This window comes from Natator depressus, chromosome 3 (genome assembly GCF_965152275.1).
Source record: "Natator depressus isolate rNatDep1 chromosome 3, rNatDep2.hap1, whole genome shotgun sequence".
NCBI lineage: Eukaryota > Metazoa > Chordata > Testudines > Cheloniidae > Natator > Natator depressus.
The window spans coordinates 66,373,584-66,389,599 of record NC_134236.1 but is presented as its reverse complement, the minus strand read 5'-3'; the positions used below and the strand labels follow the sequence as shown (position 1 = coordinate 66,389,599).

General features: G+C 41.7%; 1 protein-coding gene across 2 annotated transcripts in view; it reads right to left on the bottom strand.

Annotated features, from left to right (window-relative positions):
• CYB5R4 (cytochrome b5 reductase 4) overlaps positions 1-16,016 on the bottom strand; it is an 82,288-nt gene that overhangs the window by 13,748 nt on the left and 52,524 nt on the right. For both annotated transcript variants that reach the window (XM_074948051.1, XM_074948052.1), the window contains exons 12-13: positions 3,408-3,560; positions 2,614-2,764 (exon numbers count right to left, since the gene is read on the bottom strand). In XM_074948051.1, the coding sequence (XP_074804152.1) occupies positions 2,614-2,764; positions 3,408-3,560 (304 nt within the window). The remainder of the gene's footprint in view (positions 1-2,613; positions 2,765-3,407; positions 3,561-16,016) is intronic.

Sequence of the window (16,016 nt, the reverse complement as noted above, 5' to 3'; positions counted from 1 at the left end):
TTGTTTCAATTTTAAAAAGTTCTAGCCTTTCCACTGGCTCTTTTGGCCATGTGCCCACTCACTTCCTTTTACCTATGCATGCAGTCAGACTTTTTAACCCTTTACAGGTAAAGCAAGTAGAGAACAGCTACCAAGAGGGATTTTATAGCTAACTGGCTGGCTGGGTGTTCATAAAAGGAAGCTACCCTCCCCCCCTTATCACAGGTACTCTTAGGGCTTGTCTACATAGGGAAATTACTTCAGAATAGGGTAGAGTGTGCATTTAAACTGCTAGAGTTATTCCAGGATAAAAGTGTGTCCAAAGAGGGAGTTATTCCAGAACAGCTATGCCAGTTAATTTCCCCATGTAGACAAGCCCTTAAGAGAGTCATGTAATCTTTATTGTCTGCTTTGCATATATGCAGCCTTGAAGATGCTGCATTGTGCAATATTTCATATTCTCTGTTGCAGTTAGGGCATACTTCCCATTTCTGGGAAACCTCTCTTTCCAATATTGACTGAAGCCAAACATAACTTAAGCAGAGAACGACCTGCTATCAAAAGCAAGTTCATTTTCTGCTTCTGGAAAAAAAGGAAACAGTTCTTGTGTCACGTCTACTTCATCACTGGAGTTAAAAATGGAGAAGGGAAGAGTTCCACGAAATTCACACAATTCAAAAGAGTTTCAATGGTATATAGGGTTTTGGGAAATAGTCAGCTAGGGGCCAATAAAGAGATTTTAGAAATAATTTTTATGCTAGTTGAGTGGTTGGCACACAACAAACTAGGTTCAATATAAAACCTTAGATCTCAGTTTCCTTGGAAATGAAGAAAATTAAGTTTGTTACAACAATTAAGCACTGTCAAACATGTTGACGCTGTGTCCCACTTTAGCATCTGTTACTTTGGCCAGTAATTACTGAAAACTTTCCTGGAGAATGAGGGCATCTGGCAGAGAAAGGGGGTTGGGAACAAATGCTATTGGGCTCCCTTGCTGGTAAGGCACTGGGGATGCTAACTCCTGCCACACTACAGCTCAGTACTTTTAAGTGATTGCAAATGGTATAACATGCCATGATTCAATTCTGGGAACAATATAAAAAACTAGCTAACCTGTCCTAGAGGCACCATTCTCCAGTGATGTTATTTCTAAAAATAATCCGTGGAGCATGTAGTGGTCTTACTGGTAGTCAAACTGCAAAATACTCTGGGGTCACAGGACAAAATAAAATTGAAGTTGCCAGACTCTTAATGAGGTCCGAAGTGTATTTCTAGAATATAACCTTTAAGACTGTGATAATATTCACTTGGAAAGATAAAGCGTTTTTAGTTTTACTGCAAGTTCTGATTTTCTACCACCTCCTCTCTTCCTAAAAAAGTAGTCAGTCTTTTTTACTCACCCAGTCATACACAGAAATCAGCATCAAATAATTAAATCTGCAAATTCCTTCCAATTTAACAGCCACAATTCTACAAAGCCTTTTTTGGCAATTCATACATCAGTTTTATCATTGTCAAATACTTTACAGTATGTTGTATAGCTAAACTGTCAGATCTAAAGGTATTTTTCTCTGTTATATTAAAAGAAAGATGTCTGAACATAAGAAAATCTGGGGACCAAAGATGGGGTAATTTAACATGGACATTTTTAGAACACAATACAGTGGAAAAAATGAGTTATGAATGTAATTTGGTTTTATATCACACATCCATCTTCACAGTCCACGCAATAAAAAAAATATAAAAATTAAAAGCACTCCTCTTGCAACTTTTAGAAAAGAAAGTGGGGTTTCAAGAAATACGAAGGACAGGTAATAAGAAGCCAATTGTGGTCAGAACCAAGTTTAAGTAGATTGTTTGAAATACACATGGTCCACCACCAATTTAAATACCAATGGTACCAACTTAAAGTCAATCCAACATTTTATAGGTATTCCTTATAAAAGCCAGAAGACAAGCAGAAAATAATCAATCACTCAAACCAGTGAGAAAACATGTTGCTGCACTTTGAACAAGGTAATAGAAACCCTGTTGAGAACACCACAATAAGCGACTCTGGATTCCTTCAGCAAGTTCATAGGATAAATAAGAGAAGAGCCTATGCACGCTATACTGTGTATGAAATAATGGTCTTCTATGGAAAGGATAAGATCAAAATTAATGCCAAGATGCTTCACTGTTAGTGGACTTGCTGAGCAGTAGTGAATAAGCAGGGAATGCAAAAGAATGATAGCACCTCCATAACCACCTTTACCCTCCAACAAGGCCTTGTTTTCTCAGAATTAAGGATAAGGGATCCCCAACACACCTAACTAGCAGTACTATCCAAATGTTCTTCCAGTTAACTAAGAAGCTGATTTTTCAGGTTCCACAAGGCAAGAGACAGTTATATACCATCTGCTACCAATGAGAAACACCTGCAGCATCCAGTCACCATCTACGCTTGAGCTCCTGAAGTTCACAGATGAGGGAAAAATTTCCCTGAAACAGACCAGGCTTTACAGTATACCAAGGTACAACACTTCCTAATCCATTTTCTGTTATTCCTGTACAACTGATTTCAGTCATTTACCCTCTACTTCCTCATTGAAGATTAATCTGGTTTGGTGCCTAAGCCATAAGGAGTATACTAACCTCAGACTACAAACATTAGTCAGAACATAGTTCAGTAGTTTAACCATTGGTGTGAAGCCTGTGCCTGCTGCCAATAAAAAGAGATCTTCTAAAGTTTGAACTTGTGACTTCTTGAAGCTACCTTCAGAATTGCTCACGGAAATATAGTCTCCTATATAACAAAAACAGAACAGTATATGTTACTGAAGTGGAAGTCAGAATACTGATGATCTATTCTATACAAGCTCTTATGCTGCCCTCATCACTGTAGTATTTTCAAGAACAGCACTGACATGACTAATATCTGTCATATATGGTTCATTCTCTCATTCTGTCACCAACGAAAAACTGGATGTGCAATGTAATGTTTTGATAGGGTGTTTGGGTTTGTTTTTGTTTTTTGTACAAATACACAGCCATGGTTTAGATTAGTGATGACAAAGTCAAAAGTGTGTCTTGCACTTGGAGCAGTAGGCATTGAGGTTTGTGCTAACATCAATCACACAAAAATAAACCTAGGTTTTTTCCCCCAAGTATCAGAGAAACTGTAAATAATGTACATAGAATGAAACTTTACAATAAGCTAGCTATAATTATTTAGGGAAAACTCTGGAAGAGTAGACCCCAATGTGAATATTTTACAGCACACAGTTCCTTACAAAACTAGATAGGATATGGCTAAAGGAATAAGGTTTCAAATATTAAATGTAACAAGGGCACAAAGGAGAAAACACACATATGTAAGTGGGTACCAATTTGAACAGTCTGTAGTGGGAATGATACATATAAATGATTTAGTGCAAGAAAACACTTACCAATTTGCAGGTGGTCAAGTTCTGGTGTGAAAAGTCCATTGGGATAAATTTTGATCATTAAAATTAGGTGTATACTATCATGGTGAGATGGTTCTTTGAAATCTGATTTCAAAGAACAAGATACAGGTGTATATGGCTTCACTATCTCAGTTCCTATGCAAACAGAAGAAAAGGGCAAAATGAAACTTATAGCACAAAAGAAGACTCATACCAAATGATTTTAATGTGATCATATCCATTAAGCAGCCTGTCTACTCCTATAATTTCTCAGCAGCTGTTTCAAATTTTCAAGTTTTTTTTTTTTTTTTTATAAAACAGGTTTTAGCATTAAACACAAACAAAGAAAAGTAAATGTAGCCAAGAGCTATTTCAGATTTATACGAAATTATAAAACAAGTCTCAGCTAATTTACTAACTCCAGCTAGCTCAAGGACTAAGCCTACTACTCAGGGTAAAATGTGTCAATGTAGCCGCATCCCCACCCAGAGCCTTTCCAACCTATTTCAAACAATTACTTTAAACTGAAAAGAAAGTTTCTCTTAATACATAGCACCACACACACACACACACGTACCCTTTGAGATGTGTCTCTCTATGGGTGCTTCACCTCAGATGCACATTTGCCTCTCGTGCCCTTGATTGGAGATTTCTAGCTAGCACTGCCTGTTCAGCCTTCACACATGCCCTATGCCTCCTCATGGCAGACACCGAGGCTATACATGGGTGTGCTCGCAACCCTCCCTTAGTTTTTCTCTACTAAGTAAGAAAATCCTCTAAGGAACAACCGAAGCAGAGGGAAAGGACGGCAACAGTGGAGCATCCGTAGGGACATACATCTTGAAGAACTACAGTTACTGCACAAGGCAATGTTTCCTCCTTTTTGAGTAGCATCCCTATGAGTACACTGCACACCAGCATACACCATCAAGGCAGCAGGTTACAGAAGAAGTTCCCAACGTTATGTGGGAAGAAACTGAATACGCAGTTCGTAACATAAAAAGAGAGAGAAGAGTCTGGGAGTGGACGATGTTTGGCCAGAGTATCTCAAAGCAGGGGAAGTTGCTCTCTTCAAAGCATTGGCGCAACAGTTCACCATCTTTACATCAATAGAAAGCGTGTTCGAGGTGCATGGAAGAAATCAAAAACAATACTATTGACGAAAAAAGGCCATCTAGAAGAACTGAGCAACTATTGTCTGATCACACTCCTCTCACAAGTCTTCATCCGCGTCATACTCAATCAGATTAAGAAGGATCTTGAAATGCATGAAAGCAGAGAACAAGCTGGTTTCTGCTCAGGGTATTCGACAATTGATCACATCCACTCAGTTCGGCAGCTCACTGAAAAATGCTAGGAATATAAAGTACCATTGTGTATTGAATTTGTCGACTACAAAAAGGCATTTGACTTGTGGAGATTAAGGCTGTGCTCAACGCACTCAATGAAATCGGAATTGACCCGAGGTACATCGACCTCCTGGAACAAATTAACCGCAATTTCTCGACAGAGATAACATTATTCAATGTCCCCTGCATTATTACTATCTCAGAGGAGTCAGTCAAGGTGACACAATCTCACCAAAGCTGTTTGCAGCAGCACAGGAGTTTCTGTTCAAGAAATTGAACTGGGAAGAAGGAATCAGAATTGATGGAGAACAGTTAACGCATCTTCTCTTCACTGATGATTGTGTACTACTGGCAAAGGACACAGCAGAACTGGAGAACAAATTCCAGCAACTGCAAACACTTTCGCATGATATCAAGTTGGAAGTGAACACATTGAAGATGAAGTGGATGCGGAATGAGCACTGTGCAGAAGGAATCATCACTGTAAACGGAAAAGAAATCGAGGAGGTCGACAAATATATTTACCTGGGTCAGCAGCTGAGCAGAGACAACTCATTCGAAGGAGAATGCAGGAGAAGGCGAAAGGCAGGGTTGGCAAGTTTCAACAAAATAAAGACGTCTCTAACGGATGATGAGCTGCCCATGAAGAAAAGGAAAGAACTGTTTAACTCCACTGTTCTACCAGCAATGATGTACGGAGCAGAAAGCTGGTCAATGATGAAAGCAGAGGAAGAAAAATTCCCTGTCACCCAGTGAGCAATGGAAAGGCGAATGTGTAAGATAATCACTCCGATATCATATACCGAATGAGGAGATCAGAAGCTGTAGAAAGGTAACCGATGTAGCATAGGCAATGTACGACGCAAAGCAAAGATGGGCAGGTCATGTAGTCCACAGGCAAGACAATAGGTGGACAATCTGCATTAGTGACTGGATCCCCAGAGACCACATGCGATCACTGGACAGACCGAAAATGCGCTGGGCCGATCCCATGACAAAATTCTATGGCCATAAATGGAAAGAACTCCCTCGCAACGAAAGAAAATGGTGTGGCGTCAACTTGCATTCATGGAGGGACGGACAAGGACAAGCCGGACAAAGGTGACCCCTATGAGTGATCAATTTCAGGTGATTTCTGAGCAGAATCCCCAGAAGGAGGGAGCTTCAAAACAGGATCCACAACTGAAGATAGTTCTGCAGAGCCGAGGGCCACTTCAGATTTGACAGCATGTAGCGGGGCGTAATGCTTTGAAAAAATATGGATTGAGGCCCAGGTAGCAGCTCTACATATCTCAGAAACTGGGATATTCTTCAAAAATGCAGTAGATGTCACTTGAGTGCATTCTCACCCCCCTGGGGCAGGCTGAGCACCTGTAGACTTGTAACAGATATAGATATAACTTGATACCCATCTCGAAAGTCTTTGAATAGAAATACCCTTAGAACTATCCACAAAAGATATGAAGAACCTAGGCAATCTCCTCAACTACTTAGCTGTATTCAAGTAGAAGGCTAAGGCCCTTCTAAAATGCAGGGTATGAAAGTAAGATTCTGGCTGAGAATTGAGAGATTTTTGGAAAGAATATCAGTAGATGGATAGACTGGTTAAGATGAAAATCCGACGCAATCTTGGATGGGAACCTGGGATGTGGAGCTAAAGAAACCTTCTACCCGAAGAACATGGTGAAAGAGGAATCTGCCATCTGAGCTCAGATTTCCTTGACTACAGGCCAACATGACAACAACTAGGAAGGCAGTCTTCATAGACAAAAGAAGGAGGGAGCAGGAAGCCACTGGTTCAAACAAATGTCTCGTGAGCTTGTTGAGGACTGAACTGAGGTCCCAGGATGGAGTGGGTGTCTAAAGTGGGAAAATAGGTTACTCAGACCCTTCATAAATCTGCACAACACTGGGTGACCAAAAATGGAGAATCCGTCAACTGGAGGATGGCAGCCAAGTGTACCCTGACTGATCCGATGGATAACATGGATGTCTTCAAATCCAGGGCATAATTCAGGATAAGGGAAAGGGGACCCAATTCAGGTAGGAGGTACTGATGACCACACCAGTCAGCAAATATTTTCAAATTCTGCAAGTTCGCAGGTTGATGTTTTCCTACTGTGCAATATAACACGTGCTAAACCTCCATGAAGCAGAAAACCTCTATTACTAAGAACCATCCAGGAGTCATGCTCTGAGATGGAGAGCTGCCAGGTTGTGGTAAAGCACACTACACGTCCGAGACGGGGATGAGGAAAGGTCAGGAGCTTGACTGGCAGTTAGACACACAGCTAAATCAGGAAAGGGTACCAAGCTTATCTCAGCCAGGTAGGTACTATGAGAAAAACTCCAGCCTTGACCTGCCTGATCTTATCACCCTTAGAATTAGAGGTGTCAGGGGAAAGACACAAAACAGACTTCTTCCAAGGGAGAAAAGAGGCACCCTCAGGCAGAGCTGACCCAAATGCCCCCTTGTACAGAAAAGACGACACTTCCTGTTTTCAGAAATGATGAAAAGATCTATCTCTGGCCATCCCCATCTCTGGAATATGTCTTTGAAGACCTGCACGTCCAGCTCCTATTCATAGTCATGGGAAAGAAGTGTCTGCTGAGGGCCTCTACAGTGGTGTTCCAGATGCCTGGAACGTAGGCTCCTGAAATTTGGATGTGGTTGGCTATGCACCAGTTCCAGAATTTTACAGCTTTGATGCACAAGGAGGGAGATCTTGCCTCTCCCTCCTTGTTGATGGAAAACTTGCAGGAAAAGTTGTCCATCATGACCCTGATTGCTTTGCCCTGATGAAGGGCAGGAAATGAAGGCAAGCGTTTCTGACTGCCCTGAGCTTCAACAGGTTGATGCGGAGACTAGTTTGTGGGCCATCCATCTGCCTTGAACTACCAGGGTACCAAGGTGGGCTCCACAACCTAACAGGGATATTTCAGTTGTTAGAGTCACTGACAGGTCTGGAAGGTGGAAAGGGACAGCCTTGCAGATGTGGAGTTGCTTTGTTCAAAGTTCAGGGAATTCTTTATGTGCAAGGGGGTGTCCAAGACGTCCCTGGTCAGAGAATAGGCAGTTCTCAACCAACCTTTGAAGCAGCAGAGGTGTAACCTTGTATGATTTGTTAACAAAGGTACATGCTGCCATATGCCATGAGGAGCTGAAGATAGTTCCTTACTGATGTCTGAGAGCTTCCCTGAATCATCCCTCCAGTCCCGACAGTCATAAAATTTGTCTAAAGGAAGTATGCTCTAGCTGTCACTGAGTACAAGAAACTGAATTCCTTGCATTGGTACTTACGTGCATTTCTTTATGTTACAGCTGTAGGTCCAACTCTCAGAACAGAGCAAGAGCCTTCTGAGTGGATGACAACACTGTCTCAAAAGAGCAGCCTTTGAGAAGCGAATCGTCGAGCTATGGGAAAATGAAGATAAGCCACCACTATGGCTAGAAACTTCAAGAACACCCTTGGAAGTGAAGAGGAACACGCCGTACTGGAAATTATCTTGGCCCACAGCGAATTGCAGGTATTTGCTGTGTGATCAGTGTGTGGCTGTATGGAAATAAGTGTCTTGTAGGTCGAGGAACGAAAACCAATCCTCTTCCTCTAGTGTAGGAATTATAGCTGCTAGATTCACCAACCTGAACTTTTGAGGCTTCATGAACTTGTTCAGCTACCTCAGAGCAGCCTCCAACCTCAGTCCTATTTTGGTACTAGGAAGTATATTGTATAGAACCCCCTGCCATCGTAAGAAGAAGGAACTGGCTCTATCGCTCCTAGCTGGAGAAGAGAGTCCACCTCCTGTTTTAGTAGAAGTTCGTGAGAGGCAGGCCTGAAGAGAGGTGGGGAAAGGGTCAAAAACTGGATGGTGCAGTCCAATGTTATGATCTCCAAGATCCACTAGTCCATAGTGATCCGCTCCCAAGTCTGGCGGAAATGGACAAGGTGGTCCCCAAATGGAGGGAAGTGGGCAAAAGGGTGCAACTATAAAAATCAGAGGAATAAAAGGAATCAAACCCTCAACCAGCCAATCAAAACTGTTGCATAGATCAGCGTTTTTCGAAGTTCGGGTCACGACCCAGTACTGGGTCACGGCATGTAAGGCACTGGGTTGCTCTGGGCAGCACAGCCGACCAGGCTGTTAAAAATCCCGTTGGCGGTGCTGCCCAGCTAACGCAGGCTAGTGCCTACTTGTTCTGACACTGGGCTGCACCCCAGCAGTGGGTCCGGCTTCTAGGCAAGGGGCCACAAGGTTCTGCGTGCTGCCCCTGCCCTGAGCGCCAGCTCCACACTTTATTCTCTCAGCGAGTCATAATGCCAATCCTCAGTTACTAGTTGAACGACAGTCTTCAGTGACAACTCTAGTAAATCAATCACTTAGCATAGCAGAAATAAAGTCAGAAAGAAATAAAGACTCTAATTCACAATGAATGCGAAAATCTTCTTGGCATTTAACTTAAGTATCGTAACTTCAATTTTTATCTAGCAACAAATGATCCATTTCCCTGTGATGTTGTTTTAATGGTCATCACTTCCTTATTGTTTATGTAAAACCTAAGAGGTTGCAAGAACTAGGAGACATCAACATACAGCAATTTGAGGATTTTTTCCTACTTCAAAGTAATAAATTTGGGAATCATCAACTTCCCCTTCATCTTTAAATGAAAGATTTATTATGGAGGGAGACTGGAAGGCTTTCTTCATCACTCCAAACAACAACATTGACACAGGTCCCCCAACCATAAAACTGATCAGTGAATGACAAAGCTAAACTAAATGCTGTGAAGAGAAGGAAAAAAAAACATGTTTGTCCTTGTTTAAAATACAAGCACTTTTTTGGCATGATGCATTTTATTTTTTTAAGCAACTCAGTATTACAAGAAGTAACTGAAGTAAAGTTTTCAGCAATTCTCTTCCCATTACTGTACCTAAAATATTCCTATCGCCACCCTGCCTTTCATTATGGTCTTGCATAGTTAAGGAAGCATCAAAATTTTCTCTTTTACAGAATCTTTACATCAGTGTCTCACCTTTTTCAGAACCCTTTTTAGTAAATATGCAATGGGGAATTTGAACCAAATTTCAGACACTAACTAACATTTGATCTCCAATATATATTTTGTGTTTGTATGTTGATTTTCCCCCAAAAAGTGAACTTCTGCTGCCTGCTATGCAGTAACATTGTGACATCAGAGCTACTCAGCCCCTCAATCACTCCAGTTAATTGGCATACTTGGGAAGAATCACTATTTGCCCTGGTTGTCATGGCTACCTTTGATGACTGATTTGCCTCAGAAGACTAGCATTTTTGCAGAGAAGGGGCCCACAAAGAACAGTAATCAAAACAGAGTGGGTTCAGATAAGCTCCTACTGTACTCTGAGTCTGAACTGTAAATTACACTACTTCTTTTCAAACGACAGGTTTCAGAGTAGCAGCCATGCTAGTCTGTATTTGCAAAAAGAAAAGGAGTACTTGTGGCACCTTAGAGACTAACAAATTTATTTGAGCATAAGCTTTCGTGAGCTACAGTTCACTTTATCAGATGCATACAGTGGAAAATACAGTGGGGAGATTTATATACACAGAGAACATGAAACAATGGATGTTACCATACACACTGTAACAAGAGTGATCAGGTAAGGTGAGCTATAACCAGCAGGAGAGCGGGGGAGGGGGGAAAACCTTTTGTAGTGATAATCAAGGTGGCCATTTCCAGCAGTTGACAAGAACCTGTGAGGAAGGGCGGGGGGGAGAGGAGGAGGAGGAGAATAAACATGGCGAAATAGTTTTTCTTTGTGTAATGACACATCCACTCCCAGTCTTTACTCAAGCCTAAGTTAATTGTATCCAGTTAGCAAATTAATTCCAATTCAGCAGTCTCTGTTTTTGAAGTTTTTTTTGTTGAAGAATTGCCATTTTTAGGTCTGTAATCGAGTGACCAAAGAGACTGAAGTGCTCTCCAACTGGTTAAAACTATTTCCCCATGTTTATTCCCCGCCCCCCGCCACTGTTCTTCACACGTTCTTGCCAACTGCTGGAAATGGCCCACCTTGATTATCACTACAAAAGGTTTCCCCCCTCCCCCGCTGGTAACAGCTCACCTTACCTGATCACTCTGGTTACAGTGTGTATAGTAACACCCATTGTTTCATGTTCTCTGTGTATATAAATCTCCCTACTGTATTTTCCACTGCATGCATCTGATGAAGTGAGCTGTAGCTCACGAAAGCTTATGCTCAAATAAATTGGTTAGTCTCTAAGGTGCCACAAGTACTCCTTCCCTTTTCAAATGGTAATTCTTACTTGTTCTCAAGAAGGGTTACGTGAAAATAAGCAACAAAACTACAGCTCCTTTCCATCTATTAGTTATGCTTCTTACAAATTGGAGGTTATGGTTTTGAAAATTTACCTTTTTAAAGAATGGGAAATTACAGACATGAGTCCCTACTCAAACGGTTACCCAGTTATAAAGTCTGTCATTTAGAAGCTGCAGTAACATCGACATTGCATTAAAAACATGCTTTGTTTGCAAACAATTTAATTACTTGCAATATATTGGTCAATATGACACTGAGTGGTGAAATACAGAGCTTCAAAGATGACAATAAAACACACATTTAAGACAACCACCATTTAGGCCTTCTGATTTTAGGTTTTAACTAGTAAACACCAAAAGAATACCTCCTGGAGGCTCAGCTTCCTGTGTCCATCATGGAGCTGATGCCATGTTAATTTTTGCATTCTCCTCCCCGTCGAGATAATTAAGTGGCTGTCAATCATTTGACTGCTTTGTTTACCTTTTATGTAAATGTGCTTTCATTGTTTGTTTCAGTTTACACTGGAGACAGTACACATTCAAGCAGATGGACCACATTTCTTTGTCTAGGGTGGGGTGATGTAAGCTCTGTCTGCCAAATACATTGAAACTTTTCATATATCACCCCTACGTACACCATGCAGTGATGCTAATGATCAGCATGTTACCAGTTCACATATGATACCTTACATGACATCTTTGAGATGCAGATTATGACAATGAGTTGGTCAGGCCAGCTGGCTGACTACTACATGCTGGGGTGCCCCTTTCCCTCTGGCACATGGGTGCTCTCAGGGTCACAGCACTACAAGAAAGTGCTCCTGGGAACCTTCAGTGTGAACCAACAGGGGCTACGTGGACCAATTAACGTGCAACACATTAGCGCACTTTAGAAATCACACCCCTGTGCTTTGTGTAGACCAGGGATCAGCAACCTTTGGCACACAGCCTGTCAGGGAAATCCGCTGGCAGTCTGGGACAATTTATTTACCTGCAGCATCTGCACATTCAGCTGATCACAGCTCCCACTGGCTGCGGTTCACCGTTCCAGGCCAATGGAAGCTGTGGGAAGCGTCGGCCAGCACATCCATTGGCCCACGCCGCTTCCCGCAGCTCCCATTGGCCTGGAACGGCGAACCGCAGCCAGTGGGAGCTGCGATCGGCCGAGCCTGCAGACGCTGCACGTAAACAAACCGCCCCAGCCCACCAGCAGATTTTCCTGACAGGCTGAGTGCCAAAGGTTGCCAATCCCTGGTGTAGACAAACCCTTATTACATGTAACCATTCCTGGTGTTTTTTCAGTGTTTATTGGATAAGAAATTCCCTTTTTTGTATTGTGGGTTTTGAAAACTGGGGTTTTGTCTACACAGGCAAGTGAAAGACAAAACTTTTGTCATTCAGAGGTGTTAAAACACACACACACACCCCCAGAAGACAAAAGTTTTGCCAATGACAAGTGCCAGTATGACTAGCACTGTGTCGGCAGGACCGCTCTCCTGCTGACAACACTAATGCTGCTTGTCGGGGATGGAAGTTTTTTGTTGGCAGGACTGCTCAAACAGTGGCTACACACTGCGTGACCTTTAGCGGCATGGCTGTACAGCCATGTTGCTAAAAGCTGCGTAGTGTAGGCATAACCACAGATAAAACTTTAAAGATATAAGCAGAGAGAAAAAACATTTTGGCATCCTTCATCTGAAGAGACAAAGAAACCTAGCACTCTGAGCTCTATGTTAGAACCTGGCTAAGAACTGCCCAGCCATGCTGCAAGAATAATCATGGTAAGAAAACTACTTTGAACAAAAGACTCTAGTTTGTTAAGTTTTAGTCTTAGAAGCGCATTTTTACTGTTGTTTGTTTGTAACCATTTCTATCCCAATTCTACTTGGTATCACTTAAACAGCTGTCTTTGTTAAAAAATGTATTGTTTTATCACACAGTAGTTGCCACACAGTGTTTCAAACTCAAGAATTTTAAAATCCACAGCCAAACTAGCCGGTTGGTGCTGTGGAGTGTCTCTTTAGAGGCACAGGGAACTTGATACAGTTTTGTAAGTGCTACAGTGAGAGGGACTGAGCACTGCAAAGGAGATAGTATTGGATAGAGTCAGGATTGTTGGTGTCACGCTACAAGGATTAACCAGGCTGGTCATTGTATGGTAACCAGACTGCTCTGAGACAAAACTGCACAGCACAGAAGCACCCAAGGTTACAGAGTAGGTGGTGACAACCCCTTACCGGTCTGGGTGAACCCCCAAAGTACCACAACCAGTACAACACGAAAACTAAGGAATATTACAAAGAGATTACTCTCTTTCCAGTATAAACTGAAATGAAAGTCCCCAAAAGCCCAGATTTTTGGAAATCCCCATGGGACTCAAAAATTGTTATTAATGTACTCTCCAAAATAGAAGCTCTAAAACGAGTAAGTGCTTTATTATTTAAATAGCACATATATAAAAGATACTCTTAAAATGTAAAGAAATTCACAAAATATTTCATTAACATTACTTAAAGTTCCTCTCTGCCAACCAATACATAAAAAGTAGGAAATACAAAGTTAAGGATTTAATAAGGAGAACAAAGTCAAGCACTAAAGTTAGGAAATGCCATAGCGAACATTGTCTTTGCAGCCTTAATTTGGCCCCGATGCTTATGCATTATGATGCAGACTCTACTTGCACACAGATTGACTACCTATGAAAAGTTTGGTGTACTTTACTTGCTGAGCATCACATGACAACTCTGTGGCAGAGGCAGGGATAAAATCCAAGTCTCCAGGGTGGCATTCAACTTCCCTTTCTCTTCTTGCAGTCCCCTGCCTCATTCAGTACAAGTCTTCTGTTAGGCAAAAAGATTCCCCCTCCGCAAGAATTAGGCAGGCACAGACACTACTGAAGGGGGCTTATTCACAGTACGGGGAAGACTGAAAAACAGCTTTAAAAATATGGTGCCATAGTGGCCAGTTATACACTTTTTAAATTAATTTATTTGCATTTATTTGTACATACAGAGACAGACACTGTTACAAGTTAAGAGAACTTTGAACAAAGATAAAAAAAGGAACAGTATGTACATATAGCGGTTGTCCTGATTACAATAAGTATTTATGGCTATCTTGCGGGGGAAAGATGGGGGGGTAGGGATGAGTGCTTACAGATATCCATTGGGCTGTGAAGGGAAGGTTTGTTCTGTTCTAAGAGCTGAGTTACTGGGCGGACATTTGACCATATAAGTTTATCTAGTGTTTACAGCTGTTAGTGTCCTTGGGCTACTGAAACATTTCTGCTTGATCTGCGGTTTCTGTTTTAGCTGTTAGCTAAATTTTAACTCTTGCCTGACAATTCCAACTTCTGTAACAAATGCAACAGGGGTATTACAGACAACAGCCTTCACTTTGAAACCTTGATTCATCCCTAGAGCAACTCCACCCTGTGCACTCAATGAACCATGGATCCTGGGTAAAAAAAACAAACAAAACACTATGTGAAGACTGTGGGCTTGTCTACACTTAAAACACTGCAGTGCTTTAGTGTAGACACCACCTACGCTGATGGGAGGGATTCTAGCACTGTCTACACGGGGACTTAAATTGACTCAACTACGTCTCTTAAGAGTGTGGATTTTTCACACTCCTGAGAGACATATTATGTTGACCTAATTTTCTAGCGTAGACCAGGCCTGTGTCATAACGCAGACACACAAGGTGGTCAAATTAAGACTCCATGCACACAACATTCATTCTGGCACTTCCTAACTTAACACCACGTGACTTTGCAAGATTTTAATCCTTTTTAATCCTTGTAAGAGGCCTAGTAATGGATAGCAGATGAAAGTAATCCTGCTGTTTCCCTTTGCCTGCTTCAGAATCCAGATCGCCCATATATTAGATCTGCGGATGTATCTGATTGTCCATCTTTGACATCATGAAGGCTCAGTACAGCCCCATAAGTGATGTTAGCTTCACAAACTTCGTAAACAATGCATGACTCTGCATCTATTTTTTAAAATTTAATTTTTTTTATTTACATTTGCCAGACAACGCACTTGATCTAAGAGGTTTGTCCATCTCTTAACACCCTGAAAGATGATCAGAAAGGGTTAAGGGCTCCATCTTCCACATCTTTGTGCCAATCTGAGAATAAGCATCTAGGGCTGGAATGAAAAACTACTTTCTATTGTAACTAGTTTTGTGTTTTCTGGCTACTTTTACCCATGGTTCACTTCAGTATTACAGGTGCAGTTTTTAACATAAGGCGCACAGGACATCAGGTGTTTCAAGAATAGGCTGGCCCCTTTACTTTGGTTGCCTAATTGGCTACGAAGTACCAACAGGCCACTTGGAGCTTTTTGCTTTTTTATCTTCCTTTCCCCCTTTTGAGTAGGGAAAAGGCTGTGACTTCCAGATTCTGCTACTGCAAGCAGACACTGAAAGGGAAAAGGAAAAGATGATACAGGCTCTGAGCCTCGTATTCTTTCAGCTGCTGTTACAGCTAGATTAGTTGCTTTGGTACCTCTCCTTCAGGTCTGATTTTTTAAAGTAGCTGCCCCACACGTAGAATGAAATAACTCGCAGCTGCTGCTAGTGGCACTTGAAGATAGAGGCTGTCTACCCCCCCAATATGTACCTTTCATTAGTAATGAACGTATGCCTCCATGGTGAGAAAGATGGGTGCTGCTGGACAGAGATCATAGGGCCACCAGCAGCTGCTGTTCTGTGCTCCCTACTGCAACTCTTCCAATTAAAGGAGTCATTTATTTTCATCCATTAAAAAAAAAACTGTATACCTCTTAGTTCAGGAAAGTTACATAAGCACTCAATGCCAAACCCTCTCTAGAATGGAGATACTTGTAGATTACTTAACTGGAATGCTGGATATCTGACAATGGGAACAGACAAACAGTAACTAAATGGTACGGTTAAGGAAAGAGTTCATACAAAAGA